The following is a 20,976-nucleotide window of genomic DNA, read 5'->3' as shown; positions in this document are numbered from 1 at the left end:
AGCACTTTCTTTTCAGAAACCCTATGACATTTCACATAACAAGTTATGATGTCGTTTATCTTTTGTTGTGTTTTGTGAAATGTCATGTTTTAATCGTTTTGTGAAATATTGTTGTTTGCTTGTGGTATTTGTGTTTTCCAAAATATTGTTGTGTTATTTTGTTGTTGTATTTTGGCCAGTGTTTTTTGTGGTTTTTATCTCAGGCTTCATAATCACTGGCCCACCAAAACTGCCACAAGCAGGGCGACTCAGGACAACAAGACCATGGTCTTATAATACGTCCGTTAACACGACCCCCGTTTTTTTTTCTTTACATAATATCGCGAGGAGAGAACCAGCGCCCCCTCCTGAACGCGAAGACGCTGAGCTGTGTGTGTGTATGTGTGTGAGCGACGCTGCGTGGGGGTGTTCGCCTGATGTCATTTGGCAGAAAGGGAGGCTGAGCTAACGGTGGACATACGGCTGGAAAGCATAACAATAACGCTACCGTTTTACCGTCCACACTGGGACCTGTAACATCCCTATTGGATTGAAATACGCAGCGTGTCTCCTGTCTTCTCGCCGTGGTCCGGAGAAGAGGTGGAGGAAGAGTGAAGCTGGCTGGCTAACGGGCTGAAAGTACCAGATGCTATTCCAGCGGAGAAGGGGGACGAATAAGCAAGAGACGGTGATGGGTTCTCGTTTTCCTGACGGGTAACGTTAGACCCTCGCTAAACAAAAACAAGGATACTGCAAAGTGAGGGGAACTTGCTTTGCTCCGTCTGCACCTCCGTTTGTGTGACATTGGGTCTGAAATGCTAGCGCAGTCGCGGTCTCGGCCGTCGAGCAGCTTCTGGGCCGCAGCTCGGCACACCGAGCCCGAATCTGGGAAGTAGCTAGCTAGCTATCTGCTAGCCGCAGCTGTGCCCGATGCTGCTGCTGCTGCGGCGGCTGCTGCTGCTAAACGGATCCGAAAGACAACACAAACGGTTCAGGGACTTGGCGCTGAGTGAGCTATTGTTTTACCTTACTGGACTACTACGGGCATTTGAGATGTGATGCTTTTGTGCTTCGTATTTGAGCCTTATGTAGCCAGAGGCTCTCGCTTGCTTGACGCGAAGGAGCTAACGTTGCTGCAAAATGCACAGCGGAACCACAACAGCAGGCTCCTGCTGAAGGGGGCGAGGTTAGACTGATAACCCTGTGTTTCTCAACACTCCGGGACACATTTGGACAACGACCACCACTTTTCGCCCCGTCATTCACCGCTTCATCAGCTGGCGATATGGATAAACTAACGATCATTTCAGGGTGCCTGTTTCTGGCAGCAGATATCTTTGCAATAGCCAGCATTGCAAACCCAGACTGGATCAACACTGGTGAATCAGCAGGTAAATGAAGCAGGCTATAACTACCATTCAACTGCTGTTTTGTTTTGTCTTTTAGCAGGATTTCTTGCCTCCGTCTAAAAAGCACTCTCCCCGCACGGTAGCAGATAATCTCCACAACAAAGATGTGTCCTATTGTGTGAGGAGGGTTTCATCTGCAGCAACATCTTTTGTCCTGCATAGCATTGTGTTCTGTCCATGTTTACGTTGTTTCATATTGGTGCCTAGACCACATTCTCAAGATCAGACATACAATTCCGTAATGGAAATAGCACTATGGCTCTATTGGTTCTAAGACTGCAACTAATGATTATTTTCACCAATTTAGATGAATAGTTTAGTCTCTAAGATGTCAGAAAACAGTGAAAACTTACTCACATCCCAAATTGATGTCCCTAAATTGCATAAATTGTCTGATCAACCGTCCAGCACCTGAAGGTGTCTGATTTTCAACAACGTAGAGCAGAGGATAGCAGCAAATCCTCACATTAGAGAAGCCAGAAATCAAGAACGATTAGTATTTTGACTGATGGTATTGTTTGAGTTATTTGATTAATTGTCAACATTTTTGATAAGTGATCAATATTTGAAATAATTAATCAAGCTAAAACGGCAAAAATTGGCTTCTTAGCTTCCTAGATGTGAGGATTTGCTGCTTTTCTTGTACGTCATTGTAGATTAAAATGTTTTGATCTCTTGGTCAAATAAAACAAGCAATGTAAGGATTTCGCAATGTCCCCTGACAAAATTTAATGGGTATTTTAACACTATAGTCAGACATCAGACTGGACCAAAAAAAAAAAAACTAAAACATTAACAGTTATCAAGAATAACTGATAATAGAAATAAGTGTTAGTTGCACATTGCACGTCTCATTTCATCACTAAAGGTAATGTGGTTCTGTGTTATGCTGGCAAGTTGACTTTTGAAGTGACCTCCGTGTGATTAATGTGATCTGCGAGCCCTTGAGGAATCGAAGCTAAAAGGTGTTTATTTGTGGCCGTCCCTGCTGATTTTGGACAGGAGCACATGGTGTTGGTCCTGTGTTTTATTTGTGTCAGTCCTGAAAACACATTTAGGCTATTGATAGACATCTGCTCCTCTTTGTTCCCTCTGCAGGATGACAGCTCAGTAACTGGGTCAGGGAGGGTTCATCATCCACCAATACACATCCAGACTATTAACTCAACAGAATAAGTAATCTTTACAAAAGTAATAATAGGATGCAAGTAGAATGAGGGCATTGTATACAGTGCACAGCAGATGATTGTATTGTGAAGCATGAATAGACCTTAAGTTTTATTAGACAATTGGAGACGAGGTTCTGGACATTATGGCTCAGTCCATCTAAAATTAGCACACTACAGCCACAAATGAGGTGCGTGGTAACTGCCCGCTGAGATCTACAGTTCTGTACCTGCATGTTCAGAAAGTTGAACCTTTGCTATATTTAAACTGCAGTGTTGCAGTGAGTGTGGGTGTTGTACAGCCACCAGCTTCCACCTTGCTGTCTCTGTTCTCGTTTCCCCTCACAGGTTTCACTCGTCTGTTTGATGATTGTGATGGGACTTGGGTGGTTTTCTGAGATATTTGTGATAACCCATGACATACGTCTTCTTCACGCATTAAAATTTTTAAGGGAGGTTTTACTGTTTTATAGATTTCTCTGATTAGTTGGTTCCCCTGCAATCTTCTCTGTAAATTTTTACCTTGTACAGTATGTTACGGTTTCTGTCTTTACTGGCACAGCATAATTAGCAAGGAGGTTTTGTAACAGCTTCCCTAGATTATTTAGTCAGTGGTAAAATAAATGCAGGTAAACCTTTATTAATGACACTGATTTTGTCATTGTACAACTATACATAAACGAGAAATTTGCCAGATGTATGAGAAATTATTTTCATCAGAGCTTTGATGGAAATGCATTGTGCTCGTCCGCGTTAATAAAAGGTAATGATCAACTGACATTTTTGCAAAAATTGTTAAAATCAATTTTTGACGTTTGTGAATCGATTCAGAATCATGAATCTTATGTAATCAATTATTCATCAACACCTCAAAAGTATTTATTAATGAATTTGTCAACAACTTTAACTCATAAGTCACCACTTATGGTACACTGGTACATAAACAGAAAAAACTACTGCATATAACTATGTTGTAGTGTGTTATAAAAATTTATTAGATGTTTATATAGTGACTATAAATGTCAAAGTTTTACCATTTTTGCCGATTTCGTGTTCATCTTGCAGTTGCTAGAACCTTCATCCCTGAAATACATGCTGTGCACAAACTTTTCTTCTCTGTTTGAGAGCTTTCATGGTATTACATGATATTACATGATATTACATGATATTACATGGTATGACATATTACATTACATGGTACTAACACAGATTGTCTCATATATATGTAGGCAAAATAATAACACCTCTTGAAAAATTTTCAGAGAACAAATCATTGCTTGCTCTGCTTTAAAGTTGGGTGATGTTTGCTTTCACATCATATCACAGTATTTGCCAACCCCTTTGAGACCTTAGCTTTTCTTTCTCTGTGCAGCTTGTCTGTTTTTGACTTATTAAAACGGTCTAGGCGTATTGAATACTTTTTTTTTTTCTCCTTGGAGCTCTGTTGCACTGTCTTTTTTTAATTTGGACACTTGCATAACAAATTGCTGTTTATTAGGCCTCTATTACAGCTGCCAAATGGTATTCAATCTAATAAGAGCCACATTTCTTGCAGTGTTTGTAATTGTGATTAAATTATTTCAGAGTTAAGCTATTTACCCTGGGCTGATAACATTACTTTGTCTGCCCGATTCCATAGACTAGTGTAGTACTTGAAGTTATTTTGAAGTATGGGCCCCTGAATATTCCCCACGTTGTATTATCTCCCAATCAGCTGGCCTCTTGTTCCCAGCTTTGTTGTGGTCTTATCAGAGGGACTCAGTGCTTGACAACCTGCCCTTGTAGGAGCTCAGCGTGTCGTCTTTGTACTCAGAGCATGGAGAAACGGACATGTTCTCCAGGGCTGTTAGCATCGATAAAAGCTGACTTTGCTAAAGGAGTGTGTGGCTTATTGGCTCCTGCTTTGGTTGAGTGATTTGATCAAAGCTCTTTTTGTGAACTAATCAAGAAAGTAAAAAAACTGTGCAGTCATTTAGCACTGATGTCTGCTGTTTCTTGGAATTGTCCGCACCGATGATAGGAGTAAACCTTTAGACCAAGATTTGACACATAAAAAGCCAAAAGCCTGTAGATAGTGCATTCTCGAGGAAGAATAAGCAACACTAATGTCACTCAGTGTTAAAGACACAATATGGCTATATGACATTGTCCTCACTTCAGTGTGATGTCCTCAGGCAATAACAGCTTAAGTTGGTTTCCTGTGTCGAGCTTCAAGACAAAGCCATTGTTGCAGCGGTGTCTGACAGAAGCTGTGATTCTCGGCAGCCCTGCCGATTATGGCCCCTCCTGCAGATACTTGTTACCACAGTTGATACCATTTTCTGGAGCCTAAATACTCTCTGAAACAACTCTGTATGGACACACACGCTAAATCGCATCCAGGTACAGGCTGGGTGTTGTCACGCTCCTGTAACCAAGGACAGTTTTATACATAGCATCTTTCCATGTAGCTTTTCTATAAAACCTACAATTTTAGCATCAAACCGCTTCACAGATTCACTTCTGGGCAAATGCTTTTCTACCAGACTGTTCAACCTTTCTGTCTTTACTGTTGTCCATTGCCTTAGGTCAATTATCCATTTCAATGTCAACAGCATCAGGTGGGTTTGACTAACTCTTACCAACCCACATAGCATTACTGTGAGATTACTGCATTGAATTAATCAGAAACGAAAGATGCTTTTGATGGAGAACACAAAGCGAAAGCCGTTACAGGAAGATGCTATGGTTTCTATTTTAAGGCATGCGGTTTCTCAAGACATTACAAAATGCATCATTTATTTATTTATTTATTTTCACAGAGGAGGCTGTTCATTGCCCCAAAGTGAATGCTATTCCGATGAGTAGATGCATCAGTTGTAAACTTTGTAAAACAACTTTTGTCTTAAAATGACCAAACCACAAAACTAACTGTGCTGGAAGTAGAGGTGGATGAGTGGAAACAGAGGGCAGTATGATATCAAACAGCAGTTCGGCAAGAGACAATTTCGTCATGAACAACAACAAAAAAAAAAAAAAATATATATATATATATATATATATATACAGTATATAAACCACATGGTTGTACCGATATGGGGTGACTGAATTTACTGTGCAGCGTAGATAATGATATATTTCCTCTATTTGTAGGTATGAAGAAAAGACATCAGTAATAATGTTAAGTCTATAAAAAACAAAAATCTAGATAATCCACTAAGAAATTGTATCAGCTCCAAAATGCTGCTACAGGTGGTGTCAGCGCAAGAGTTTTCATTGTGCTCACACTCTCATTACTAGTTATGGGTTATAGTTTTAGTCTGTGTTGATTAAAAACCTCATAGGCTCATTAAAAAGTGATCATACCACAGTGGATAGGACACAATGAAAATGTAAAAAAAAAAAAAAAAGCCTGAAAAAATGTTTATTAAAATGGAAAACAAAAAATCACCAGTGCTCAGGAACTTCTACTGTTGTTATAGTCTGAGTTTGACAATATCAAAAATAGATGAAATAGGAGGATATTTCATTGTGTTATTTTAGGTATCCCTTTTCAAAGCACAAGGACATACTGTGTCATTGATGCTAAGCAACTGAAACCAGGGCCAGTGTATATTATCCAGTTGCACAGCTACAGAGCCAGCAGTTATGACTTGCGTCTAGTGCCTCCAACAGGCTAGGACAGAAATCACAGCATTGGTTCAGAGCTGAGAATGTAAAATGTTGTCTTGACCCTTGTTACCTGAAGTAAATACAGTTTAGCTTGCAAGCGTTGAATATAAAAGTAAAACTCACACACAGAAATCAGTAGGTATAAAACAGAAAATTATAGCTGTGACTCTCGTTGACTGTAGGTGGCCCAAGTTTTAAAATTCCAGCAGGTATTTCTTTGCCTGATGTTGGAGGCATTTCACCTGCTGCTTACTTAACTCATATCTCGTCTTCATAGGCGTTTCAGGTCCTGCTCACATTAACTGAACAGCTCCACCTTGTGCTGAATCTTCAGCCTGCTAAGCATTTTTCCATAAAAAAATTAACCAAGGTTTCCAGTTACTTTACAAAGTCATGTTCACCATACTTTGTCCACAGCACAGCGAGGATGTGAGCTTAGGTTTGCTGGTGTTGAACATTGGACATGCGTTCAATTTATATTTATTTTAGCTGAAGCACTGGTGTAAGTTTTGTAAGAAATGTTAAGTCTGTTTATTCTCACTTTGGGTCACAGGGGAGTGGAGGTTGTTTTCTTACTCATTTGTGTTTGTAGCTCATTCTGCATGTTCACCATGTTTTGCATGCGCGTTTAGACCATACACAGCTGTGCTCCAGTGCCCCTTTAATGTAAGTGGGCGCTGTAAAAGCCTCCAGCAGCAGTGGCAGAAGAAGCAGCTTTTGGCTGCTGTAGTTTTCCTACTTGCTGCCCACCAAAGTTCAGAGGCCTGTTGAGTCATCACCCCAGAGCTTACAAACAGCAGCATCCCCAATGCTCCACTAATGACAGCATCATCATGCTGAAGATTTGCAGACATGGCTTTTATTTCCTCTCATTTAGACCAAGACATGGTGAGAGGAGTATTTTGATCGTAGTTAGTGCAGAGCTGACTGCAGGGTAACAGCATGATGGGGGCGTGAAAGTGAGCTGGGCCTCTAAATGGAGAATTGGCCCATTTTTTTCTGTAAATGAGAGACAGACATGCAAGACTTGTTTACAAACAAACATAATTTTGGTGGTTTTGGTTATGTAGATATGGACGTACTTGCTCTCTCTCCCATTTACCTCAGCTAAAGCTTGTATGACTGATGCGTTCAAGCGTTGTCTCCTGTTTCACTGTGATCTCCAGCTGCACGTCAGAGTTCACCTTTGTTCAGCTTTGGCCAAGGATGTGTGCAGTCAAGCAATAGATATAATATAATACTTGGATGCACTGTATTTGGAAATAAAAGTCATTATTCTAGCGATGTGCCATCACATTGTTCGGTGCATTATTACTCTACCAGAGTGAAGCACTGCTCTCACAGTCTGTGGTCTCTCTGCTCAGTATTTATTATCCACAACTGAATAGTGACATTACATCCATTTGCAGTGTTGAGTGATGCAGTCTTTCCTTGAACAGAAGGCTAAAGTGACCTTTCCTTTATACAATACCCAGAAGTTATTCAAGGTGCACCTTCACACCCCATTCGGACCTTTCCCCATCTTCCTGCCACATGGTCAAAATAAGGCACCATTTGTATGGTGGTAGTTTTCAGTTTCTGCCCTCACTGACAGACATGGTTGAAAATAGGCATAATCACTTTCTGGTGACAAGCTTAAGTGAGATGATTGACACCACTGTCAAATCTGTCTAGCACAAAAACTGGAAACAGGAAAACACTAACCACCATCCACCAGCATGGCTCTGTCCTACCAGCACCTCTAAAGCCCACTAATTAACACGTATCACAAACATTGTTTAATCTACACAAAAAAACAAAGTCTAAAAACAAAAATACATTGTATTAGGAGTTATACTGTATTAATGACTGTTTCTTGTCTGGACACAGTTGTTAGTCAACCAGTGGAGACTCTGTTTCCAGTCCAAGTAGTTCAGCACATATACCTGTTAAATAATGAATTGTTGTATTCACAATTTGGTTTTTGTACAGATTACAGAACAAATGACATATAACATGATGATTAGTGAGCTTAAGAGGTGCTGGTGCCTTTTGCAGAGCCAGCCGAAGTTTGTAGGGTTGTGTGCAAGTTAAGGCTGTCATTTGAATTGGTATCTCCCATGTTAGAATGAAAAATATCTATCATAAACACACTGTTGTTGTTTGACTCAGACTTTAACTAGAATAGTGTCCGTGTGCCTGCTTTCTTGTTGAGTTGTTTACCTGTATTCATGTGCCATAGCGTGCCTGTCTGCTGTAGGCCAGGAATTCAACAGAGAGCCAGTGAAACAGCAGGAGGCCAGAGGATCCAGGGGAAATGGTCATAAACCAGTGCCATTAGCCACAGCTATCAAACGTCTGCCTAATGTTCTCCTGTTCCCAGCACCAGTCCCTGCTTTCTTTACCCCGATCACCTTCTGTTCTTCAAATTGTTCAAGGTTACTCGTAAAGTGGTGTAAACGATTAATTAAAGCCGAAGACAAAAAAAACAACGTACTTTTTAGATGTTCCTTGTATGTGATTAATCATTTCCTGAAACAACAGTGTGTTTGTGTGAGGTCTAAAAGATAGATTATTGTGCCTGTAACAGGAAATGTAGCTTTCAATCCTGCAGCTCCATATGTAGCTTGCCTCTAACATCAATACACTCCCAAGGCGTTCCTTTTGAACCAATGGCATTGTTTGAGTCTGGGTTTGGTTGTTGGTTGTACTGTAAAAGCAGTGTTTTCACTGGGTGTTATAAAGGGGACAGGATTTCCTCTGGACAGCCTGCACAGACCACCACGCCCCCAGGGAAACAAGAACACTTTTCTCACACATGCTTTGGTTTTCTGTTTCAAGTGGTGTAGACTCAGTGGGGTTCTTAGCAGCATCATGTGTTCATTCTGTAAATATGCAAAGGTTTGGGTACCAGACAGACCAAGTAACAAGCTCGACCCTCTGAAATTCCAGCTTGCATACTTGTCTCATGCACATGTCCGCCCACCTGCTGAGCCACTGTTGAACTTTCATGATGTCGCCCACACAGACTTGCCTTTTAGTGAATGGGTTATTTTGTGGTCAGTGGAATGAGTATTTACCACTTGTTAATTTTTTTTTTTTCAGATTATGCCTCAAACTTGTGGAGGGAATTATGTCTTTGTATTTTCCCTAGAAGACATTGTTCCTTTTTAAACCTCAGTAAACATCTCCACAGACCAATGCAGAGAGTGGTGTTATGTACCTATGTAACCATAGGTTGCAGAGGCTCATAGAGGAGCTGATGTGCACACTTTCCAAATCTCAGCAACGTGTTATGTGGGTCTGCGTGTAAAGCAAGCAGTTGAATCAGCTCCTGTCAGGATTTGGGTTCTTAACGGAGATGAAAACAAATTTAAACGTACAACATACAAATTTAAAAGAAACCTGTACATAAGCGTATCTTAGCGACGCTCGTGCTCTGTCGCCTACATGTAGCCTGGAGAAGTATAATTGTGGTTGAACACATGTCACAGTCCTGCCGATGGTTTAGCATTTGTCACGGATACGCACAATGAGTTTTGGTGAAAAACACTCAATGTACACATAACTTGTTTGTTAACAAGACAAATCCCTAGTGCACCTTTAAACATAAGTTTGTCTTATTTGCTCGTCTGTTTTGCAAGTGCGGGCTTTATTAATTATGACTGTATGATGTTTATTGTATGTTTATTGCACTAATAGAGCCTTCAGACTGAAAATGGTGCTCTCCATTTGCTTCAGGTACTTCCATGACAATAAAATGCAATCCAGGAAGGTTGGTTTGATTTAAAAATATGAATGATTTTGAAGGCTTTACAAACACCATAACACTGTACAGCAGTGTGTGTCCTTTGCTGTTACCTTGCAACGGAGATGAACAGGATTTTACAACTGGAAAGAGATCAAAGTGACAATTTTGTAACCTCTGTTGTGACGGTTTCCAGGTTAACTACAGAATTACCTTGTCCATGTAAAGTAATTTTCAAGAATTGTGTCCTTGTACATATGGGACTGACCAGTGTATTGCCAGATGATATTACATGTCAGATGTTACATTTAATTGCCTTTCTTTGCAGGAGTCTTTTTACCATAGCCTCACTGAAATGAACGGGGGGGGTTTTGTTTATTGATGCAGTACTGTTGTCTGTCTCAACATAGCCTAACATTGTCCCATATTTGTCCACATATGGAGAGTGTCAAAACATGGGGTGTATGACAGCTATCCGCCCTCCAAAAAAAAACCCCTCTCCAGATCACCCAAGTGTTCACTAATGATGATCAACGCCCCTGCTAATTTTCCAAATGAAGACCTCCTATCTCATACAGTCCCTTGCTTATAGTCCACCTTTCTTTGTGAGAGACCCGTGATCAGCAGAGTCCTGAGTGATGTGACGCCGTTCTGCTTACTCAGGTAGAAATTCCCCTTGAGGATGTGCTCTAATTGAATGGCCTCCCTCCAGAGTGGCTGCACCACTGGAGCATATTCCTGCTCTGAGTGCTGGCCTTCACACTCGAGCTCTGCTCATGACTCAGAGTGAGGCATGAATCCATTTGTCTGATCAGTGATGGATAGGTACAGAAGAACATTAAGTCATATCATGTCTCATGAAAGCAGATGTGCAAACGTACACATGTAAAAATCCTAGACCCAACACTCGGAGGATGGAAGACAAAGGACTGAGATTTTAAAAGAGTTGGTGATTATAACTGAGTAAGGCCAAGGCATATAGTATATTTACACAAATAAATGAGTCTTTAAAGCTCATTTATTTCTTCTCTTTTTGAGTGAGGAAGTGCGAGACAAAATGTTGGCCACTGGCATAATTGAGCACAGCAGTGAGAAAAGCAAGTCCCCAGCTCCTAGCAAGCACTGAATTAGTGACAAATTAAAGGAGCCTCTCACCGTCTTTTTCCATTCCTCCTTCTTCACCTGCTCCTCTTTCACTTCGCAGTAGATGAGCTGCTACGCTTTGGTCTTCCTTCCCTCAACTATGTCAATGATTGAGGCACTAATTCATCACTGCTTTACTTTTTGTCTACAGTCTTTTTGTTTGTAGTTTTTATTTTTTTCCACTTGCTATTTTTCTGCTCACTCTCAAAGATGTATTCTGTGAGCTCTATAGGCTGTTTTAGCAGTAATTACCTTGAACTTGATGTGGTCTGACCTCTGCATGAGCTTTTATCCTACACAGCTAAAGTGTAAAAACAAAAACATGTCATTTTAAGTGTTGGACAGTTTCCTCAGAAAAATGTAGGGGGACATAAAAGGCCAAATATGTGTTTAAATATCCAAATATTTGACTTGTTAAGAGCCTAAGCTTTATTACAGTCATTATATCCCCACATCTTTGTCTGCTCCACAACAACAAAAATTAAATGCAGTGTAACCTCCTGTCATAGATCAACTGGTAACCCCAATATTCAGTGTTTTCGTGTGCTAGATGAGCAATGTATCAAAACAGATTCCTTAAAATGGAAACCTCATCCAACATTCATCCTCTCTCTGCAGGTGCCCTTACAGTTGGTCTAGTCCGGCAATGTCAGACCATCCATGGACGAGACCGAACCTGTATCCCACCGCGGCTGCCCCCGGAGTGGGTCACCACACTTTTCTTCATCATCATGGGCATCATCTCCCTCACGGTCACCTGTGGACTGCTGGTGGCATCACACTGGCGCAGAGAAGCCACCAAATACGCCCGCTGGATTGCCTTCACTGGCAGTAAGTGAACAAGACAGTGACATTCACACTGAATGAAACGGTTTTGCTTTAGCAGACTTGCCCTCAGCGAGTTTCACCAGGAGCTTTCTCACTTTCTTCTCTGTCTCACTGCATCTGTCATGAAATAACCTTTAGAAAATCACCTATGCTACATTATTAGATTCATTCATTCATGCACATAGTCTCTTAAGGGCAGGAAATAATGAAAGGAGAAGAGTTGAGGTTGGATCGGTGTGAAAAATCGGTTTTATCCCAGTTATGCACTGCTAATTTGCAAGTGTAGATGATATGTGTGACGTCAAATACATCTGAGGCTATGCACAGGACAAGCGTGCGTTTGTGTTTCTGAGACTGACGTGAGGACCGTGGGTGTGTGTGTGTGCCTGGTTGTGTTTGGACATTTATAACTGTTGTTTTTTTTTTTTTTGCATATTTGATGAATCCTCTTGCTCCCTGAAACTGATATATTGAGTAATGCAGCTCATCTGGTACCTGAGTGGGTGGCTTATGTGCCACAGCGTTTTCTCTCCCTCTTTGCCTTGAACATCGCTGCTCGTTTTTTTATTTTCCAAACACGTTTGCTGTATAGATGCACTTCCAGGACTTGATAATAACTCAGCACCCATCTCGTGAGGCTGAACTGGTTTCATAAGGCTGTGTGGGAGGGTGGAGTTTGATTGGTTAGTTAAAGGAGTAGACGGCCTCGAGCACACTCACGGAGATGGAAGAGTGGCATGTGAAGCCACAATGCTCTGTACTGTTTTATTGTTTGAAGGCTGAGTGCATTTTTCATGACACTGTGGATTCTTTGTTCTGCATAAGAAAAGTAACCCATGGATTTAAACAAGCACACAAATTTTTGCCTGCCCGGCCAAATACATATACATAATTAGGTTTTGTAATTCTTCTTAATCACTTGCAAATATGCAATGAATCACCACTTTACAGAGTCCCCAACCCCTCCACAAACTGTCTGTCCGGTAAGCTCAAATCTGTGTCACCAGCTAAATTAGAAAGGCATTGAGTCATTGTTTAACGATCACACTCAAAGGAAAGTAAGGAGGTTTCCATGGCAACTGTGAACAATTGTCACCCTTGTCTCCCTCCTAAGCTTCTGTTGGCCATATTAGACAAGAGGTATATTATTAGTACAGATTTTTTTTCTTTTAAACTGGTTTAAAGCATGATGATGATTTAAATAAGGAAATAAGACTTGAGGGAGGAAAAGACTTGGGACAGATACAGTGGCTTCAGAAAGTATTCAGACCCCTTCACTTTTTATACACTGTGATGTAGGTTTAATTTTTAATGGGCAGAGATCTATTAGAGATGCTCCGATCACATTTCTTTCCTTACAGATACTGATACCCGTGTATTGGCCGATACCGTGTACCAGTCAATACCAAAATTTAACAGCTTTATACTACAAACTCTGTATGGATGGCTGATTTCTGCCATTGTTGTATGACATGGCTCAGGTTAAACCCTTTGTAAAGCATGAACAAAAATACATAAATGCCATAGAATATCTACATATATCTTAGATTGCAGTGGAAACTGCTCGTAGTGATCACAGTTACATTGATTTACTGCTTATATGGATGAAAAAGCGCGGGACAGAATCATTCCTATATGAATGCTGTTTAAATATTTAGCTTATCGAAATCAAGTAGTTCACTAACAGTGTTTATTTTGGGTCTTTTCATACTTGACAACAAATGGAAAAAGCAAGCTATGATATGCTGAGTCTCTCCAACTTACCTCTCGTCACAATGATTTGCCTGAGTAGCATCGTGTCACATCTCCAGTGCCGTAAAGGCTAAAAGAGCTGCGTTGGTTAAAACAGAAAAACTCTGTCAAAATGTAATAATCGTCAATAATTTATAGGGTATACTGCCGGTTCCGGATAGGACAGCATTTTGGTCTGGACCCAGACCTCAGTCTGCCTATTAGTGGACCGCCAACGGCTAATGTTATGCTATTTACCAGAAATCAGTTCTTCTTCACCGCTCTGTAACAGAAGCTGCCAGTGGCTGCGCAGCTCAACTCCCTGTGTAGGCCGCTGATTTAGAATGACAAAGACAAATTGATTTCCAGAAAAAGTGCTGTTTTATGTGGGTGTGAAACTATAAAGTTTATCAATACATTATGTGGTATTGGATTGGTGCATAGACTCGCAGATTCTCAATCCAGTATTTTAGGCAGTATTGACAAAGAATTGATCAAGACATAGTTTAAAAACCATTTGTAAAGGTCTCCATTACTGTCAAATGGAAGAAGTTTGGAACCACCAGGACTCTTCCTAGAGTTGGCCGTCTGCTCAAACTGAATAACTGAGCAATAAGACTGGTCAGGCTGGTCTCTCTGACCGAACTTCAGAAGTCCTCTGCAGAGATGGAAGAACCTGTCGGTAGGATGACAATCTCACCCGTACTCCATTAATCAGACATTATGGCAGAGAGGTGGATGCAGGCATAAAACAGCCTGTTTGGAGATTGCCAAACAGCATTTAAACAACTCTGAGAGCATGAGTCCTTTAAATCATGCGTCCCATCCAATCTCACAGAGCTTGAGAGAATCTGTCATGAAATGTTGGAAAAACTGCCTAAATCCAGGTGTGCAAAGCTTGTCGGACTTACCCAAGAAGACCCAAAGGTGCTGCCAACGTAGTGATTTAATGAGCAGAATACTTTTGTAAAGTTCTCACTTTGTCATTATGGGTTATTGAGTATGGCCTTTTCACATTCTTTCTGTTCAGGACTCCATTAGCTGGCACATAAGCGACTGATGGTCTTCCTGGGATCCTCTTGTATCTCAAGAGCTTGTTTTAAGCAGAGGAGAGTGACAAAAAGGCTTTTTTTCCCCTCTGATGTTGCTGAACTTCAGCTGTGATGGCAAACACTTCCCTGCTGTATGGGGGGAGAGGGTGAGAGGTTAAGTGAGGAAGAGGAAGAAGTGTTGAGTAAAGGAGATGAGCTGAATGAATAATCATGTTTGTAGAGGTCAAGAGCTGTTAAGGGTGTTAGTGAGAGGTGGATGCCAATGTAAAGACACAAATGGAAGGGGAGAGAGGACGAGAAGGGTGAAGCTGCTAGCAAGGAGACGGGGGGGATGGTTCATTCGGGGCAAACAGGTGATGAGGGTTGAGAGGAGGTGGGTAGTCTGTAGTGTAACTGGCTCTAGGCCACCGGCACCTGAATGGACAGCTTTGTATGACCAGCACAGGCCCGCCTCTGTGTCTGTATATACACGCACCAGCAGTGTTTCCCCAAGGTGTGACAGTCAACTGTGGGGGTAGGGTGGGACTGAAGTAATAAATAAAATATATTAACAATACATTAACAGGATATGCAAAAAAAATGTTGCTTCACTATTCATGCACACAAATACAGCAGGAAAAATTTAAAAAATAAATCTATAATACAGTGTATTTACATGTAAAGTGATTTTATTTCAAATAGTTTTGTGCCTTTTTCCCTGAAAGTTTTTGTGTACGCCTGTTAATCGCTGAAAATGTTAATAACTCAGAATCTTAAAAGATTCTTTTCAAAAGATATTTCTGGTTTACAGACATAAATGAGATCCTGTGTGAAAGGCACACATCAACACTTTCAGATGGCGCTCTCAGGTCGTGTACATGATACATCAATAAAGTTATATTACTATAGATAAAACATTTTCCTTGTATTCACTGATGAACAAGTGGAGTCCAGGGGGGTTGATATTACATAAAAAAATAAAGATAGCAATATATTCAAAGCACACGTGTAATTTTGTCGCCGTACCCATATTAAAGTTAAATTTCAAGATATTATGCATTTCTGTTGTTGAATTTCAGCGGCTCCGCACACTGTGTGGGATGTAATGGTAACTGAAAAAAGTGCGTTTTCTTTTTGGAGGTTTCTATAAACAAAGTAAAGAAACTGAAGAAATGAAAAGCAGTGAGAGGCTACCTCCTAAATGGTCTGTTTAGGGCTGATATTTATCATAAATGATCTTTTTTTAAATCTCATAATGAACTATTAGTCAATATTAATTCCTTTTTTACACAAACACAAAACATAAACCTGTGGGTCTCAAACATGGAGATGGGCACTCATGAGGCCTCAAACCTATTACAGGGTGGATGAATACAGATAATAAAAGAAAATGGGTGATATTAATTGAGCAAACAGTCATATCCAAAACATGATGAACTATCTTAGTCTGGACTACTCCATAAATATGCCGCAGGAGATTTGTGTCTTTTGTATCTAAAATTTCAATTTAACTTTCATTTCCATTTTTACATTAATTTGTTAGTGGTTCTCTTAACTTTTTCCATTGTGCTGCTCTTTCACCAAATGACATAAACAAACATTGTTGATTACAATAATATATGTACTAAGCAGGATGTTTTACAGTAGAAAAAGAAAAATGTCAGTGCTCTCTGGTTGAAAAGCTCTGTAACAGTGTTACTATTCTACAGTGCCATCTTTACTGTTACTGTCATGGTTGTTGTTAAGGATGCCAGTCCATATTAAACATGTTCATTAGATAACTGTGTCAGGAATTACGTGACGTGTGAAGATGACTTTATTAGAGATAATACAACAGTGTAACACTCCTGTGTAACATCACCTGTTGTCCTTGTCGAACTGCTCATCATTGCACAACACTACATGAGTTACAGCAGCTCTGTTACTCGACTTTATGACTCGATTTAACTTTTCACAGTAAACATGACATTAAACGTTATTTAAAAGCGCTGCAGCATAATTTCATTATTGATTAATCGGCTGATTATATTTTTGATTTATCAATTATTTGTTTGGTCTATAAAATGCAATAAAATAAAATAAAAATCTTAAGTTTTTTACAATCATTTTCTTAAAGCCTAAAGTTACATCTTCGAATCACTTGTTTTTCAACCAGCAGACCAGAACACAAAAATCTTCAGTTTACCTGCAAAGAAAATAAAGAAAAGCAGCAAATCCTCACATTTGAGAAGCTGGAAACAGACGGTGTTTGACATTTTGCATGAAAAAGGATAAATAGTCTGAATAGACTATAAACTAATGGATTGATCGACGACTTGTTGCAGCTCTGTTATTTAAACACAAAAGTAATTCCTGTACTATATAGTGGTAACTGTGAGTTTATCAGCAAAGTTTCTGTAGTTTCATTGTCAGCAGCTGAGCAAGGCACCATGTGTCATCAATTTAGGGACTTAAGACAAGCAGTGGACCATGAGGTGCACTTCAATTAACTCACTGGTGAAGCTTTCAGGAATAATGCTGAGCCACGGATTTCTGGCTCCATCGTAGTTTATCTTTCACCACATCCTTTTGCAGTCATACCCACTCACAGATAAACGCATGGCCAGGGCAATGAGCAGGCAAAAGGACAGACAGAAAAATTACCCAGCGTCTGTGCCTCGTGATGTAGGTTTGCCAGAAAGTGTTCATTAATGCTTGTTGGACAGGAGACATTAGAATCAGAGTCATGTCTCACATTGGCTGTTCAAGGACTGTTTCTGAACATACTTCTGTTTTCATTTTAAATGCCACGTCTGAACAGGGTCTAAGTCACCAAGTCACCGTCAAACTACAGCGCAGTAAATGGTGAACCCAGATAACTCTTCTGTGATACTAACATGTGAAAGCAGATTTCATTTTCAAGATTCAGCATTCAGAACATTTTAGAGTGTGTGTATGTGCTGATTAGAGGAGGTAAAGAGAGCAGCAGGCTTGGCTGCAGAGAGGACCGGGGCGCACTGTCTTGACAGATATCACATACACCGCATACCGAGCTGTTAAGCAATCCTACGTCACGGCAGGGGAAATTCATTCACCACGGCGGTCCTTGTACTGTTGCCATATTGGATTTTTGTATGATTTTTGCATTAATCCGTCTAAAAAAATAAATAAAGCATTATGATTTGTGAGGAATTCAAATTGCTAGATTAACCAAAAACAACCATTCCTCTCTGGATATTTTATCACTTTTATAATTTCTTACTATGATATAGGATTTCATCCATCTCTCCCACCCCTTATGAAATATTTAATCCCTGGTCTGAATTATACACATTGATTGCCAAGATTAGAAACATACAAGATACAGGAAAAAAATGTTTTTCATGCCTAGAATCCAGATTGCTGTACTACTGCAGACTCTTAAAGCTGTTAACAAAGCTGTTAACAGCAACAACCCACAGGTACTGAACAGCTCTGTAAATTGGCAAAATGGATTGAAGAATGAAAGCTAAAAATGCCTTCATCAGCTCTCACCAAATGGCTTACACTCAGATGAGATAACCAAAATAATTCAATGCAGCCCCAGTTAATGTAAAAGAGCTGTCATACTTTGTGTTAGAACACGTGTAATTCCGCTTAAAACAAAGGTAGTTGGCATTTAGAGTTTATGTAGCACACACTAGTAACATAATAGATCAGTGCTGCTTTATGAATGCATTTTCCCCTTCTTCACGTCCCCTGCTGCAGACAAGCAGTCCAGGACATAATGCTGGTCTAAAGCAGAATAAACAGAGATTGCGCTCTTTAATCAAAGAAAAAGAGCTATTTTTAATTAGGTAAAGCTATTCCATGAATTCAGCACAGTGATTGATCTAGGATTCACAAAAGTCTCACAGTTTGCTTTGCAGTTTAACGTCACTGAGCGTTACATAAGTGGACTCAGAGCTGAACTAAAGCCTTCTGAAATAACATCTTCAAAGGAAACAGAACACAGCCATTTTAATTAGTGACAACTTTGTTATCCAATCACAGACTTCATAATGACTTCCCCCTTGACCTCTGCTTTATTCTGCAGCTGCTAACAAACCCGACACGCGGAGCAGAACATCGCAACATGTTTGCTGTTTTTTTTTAAAGGAGTGTCTATTATGACTGTAATGATTCTCAGCATGTGGTCAGCACACCAAGCTAATTGATCCCACTGGGTTTGATACAGATTTCAGAGCTCACCAGTCAGCTCGTTAATCAGAGTTTTACATGAGCTGCAATAACGTAGTAACTATATATCCATGTATACATGCAGAATGGCCCCTACTTTGTTTTGGAACAATATGTTTCTTATGTTAAGTGTATTAGTGATATATGACGCTGCTCCCTGATATTTTTTGTGTGTATATCTGAAGGCTTACGAGCACTGTAGTGAGGGCACGGCTTTTTGTTACAGTGCAAATTTTAAATTTTTTTTTTTTTTTTGCAAATTTACATTTAAGTTTAAGAAAGGGGAACTGCACTGACTTTGCACATCAAAGTCTGGTCACAGGTTTTGGCGAGTACAACAGCATATGTGAAAAAAGTTGTAAGAAATCTTTGGCAGCAGTTGGGGATGAAGAATACAAGTCTGAAAATGAAACTAATCTGGGTGTGTGATGTTAGAAAGACCTCTGGAGCCCACTCCTCATCTCTGCTTGAGGGTAGCGACTCAAGGCTATAAGCCGTTACAAGTGTAACACACCTGAATCTCTGACCAAACTGCAACAGTTGAGCTGCATTGCAGGTAATGTAGGTGCCAGGTTTTGACAAGGAAGAAGAATGTGTGGAATGAAGAAGGCAATATCTCTGGGGGAAAAAAAGTATCAAAATTGATGCAGCAGAACCAAACTGTCATGAGTACAAGGGGTGCAAAACTACCAGGCTTTTATAGTTCTATACTCTGATTATGGAAAGTTCTTGTAAATTCTTGTAATCTCGTTGCTAAAAATGTGCTGGGTGAGGCAGTTACGATGCAATTTGTGACCTGAATGAATTGGTTCCATTAGTGCCAGTGTTTGTTGACACTCTAAAATTTGTGTCGCTGACGGAGCTTCATTCAGCTTTAATGATGGTCTTGCCTCAGTCTTCTCACAAAAATCACTCAAATAAATCTGTTTCAGTCGGGCACAGTTCAAACAAACACAACTTCACAAATTCACATTAGGTTTGTATAACCCTTCTGTCTCATGACGTAAAGGTGCTGTCAGTAAATTAGGTGACATCTAGTGGCAGCCGTTGGAAATTAAAAAAAAAAAATCAGCTTCTTTCACTGCCCCTAGTGCCTGTTTGGAAAGCGTGAAATATGATTATTGTTTTGAGCCTTTAAGCTTAAACATTAACTTTATTTTACAAACTTCGTAGGTTAAATTAAATCTCCTGCCTGAGGTTGGCTTTTTAAAGATGTGACTAAACATTTGACTGTGGAGGAATTCTGCCTTCAAGTGGTATCAGAAAAATCTAATTTAAAGTTGGAAATACTTTAACAAGCCAACAGAATGGCAAACATACCATGCAAATGGGGAATTTTCTGTGATATCTGACTTGTAGAGAAAAGTGCGGAAGATGGTCTAGAAACCGTGAATCGGATAAAGCGTATTGGCAGAATCTGAGCACAACATTATGAAACACTGCTAGCAGGTTCATAGTAGCAAACAATGGGTATTTTGATGCTGTTTATGGGTTTTGTCTGAATCTTACAAGCTAACAAATTTTATTGTTAATTTCCCTACAAACTGTGTAACTCTGTGCTAAGTGTCATCTCAGGTAGAAACACAGTGACAAATGCATGTGAAAAACTCAAAATAACTAAATTTCCACTTCAGATGTCTCCATTTTCATCTGACACAGGAACCACTTTGTGGTAACATGTGGCACACATAACGTTCGTTATTATCTACAGGAGACAATTAAATCTGCTATTGATAGTAGAAAGTCTGCAGCTCTGTCAGCAGACCTTGATGTGAGATGTTGGGTTTCCCCAATTTCTGCCTTCTGCTGCCGTGTTGATTATAAACTGAATGTTGAAATCTTACAAAATTAAAGTATCCACAATGATTTGAGTAATAGTATAAAATTTTATCTCCATTGTTGTAAAATGACCTGTGAGCTTGTTATATCTGCATGAAGCCAGATTTTGGTTTGGTTGAACTACTCATATTTTTTGCTTGCTAGTTTCTGGTTTCTGTACATTTGTAAGAATCATATATAATCTATGATATCTAACCGATATTTAAATAGATTTTTAGACATTAATGTTACATAAATGCCATTTAATAGCGCTCTTGATGTCTCTCTCTCCCCCC

The 20,976-nt window shown here is 39.9% G+C and overlaps 1 protein-coding gene across 1 annotated transcript in view; it reads left to right on the top strand.

The window, feature by feature from the left end:
- The first annotated feature begins 402 nt into the window (after window positions 1–402).
- The window catches only part of mosmoa (modulator of smoothened a), a 25,128-nt gene continuing 4,554 nt past the window's right edge, over window positions 403–20,976 (top strand). Inside the window, exons 1-2 of the mRNA XM_023423290.2 lie at window positions 403–1,370; window positions 11,694–11,906. Coding sequence (XP_023279058.1) covers window positions 1,265–1,370; window positions 11,694–11,906 — 319 coding nt within the window. The 5' untranslated portion in view covers window positions 403–1,264. The remainder of the gene's footprint in view (window positions 1,371–11,693; window positions 11,907–20,976) is intronic.

This window comes from Seriola lalandi, unplaced genomic scaffold (genome assembly GCF_002814215.2).
Source record: "Seriola lalandi dorsalis isolate HSWRI2012SDOR001 ecotype SW California unplaced genomic scaffold, Sedor1 jcf7180002054690, whole genome shotgun sequence".
In the NCBI taxonomy this organism is placed as follows: domain Eukaryota; kingdom Metazoa; phylum Chordata; class Actinopteri; order Carangiformes; family Carangidae; genus Seriola; species Seriola lalandi.
Note: the sequence above shows the minus strand (reverse complement) of the source record. Positions and strands in the feature narration are given on the sequence as shown.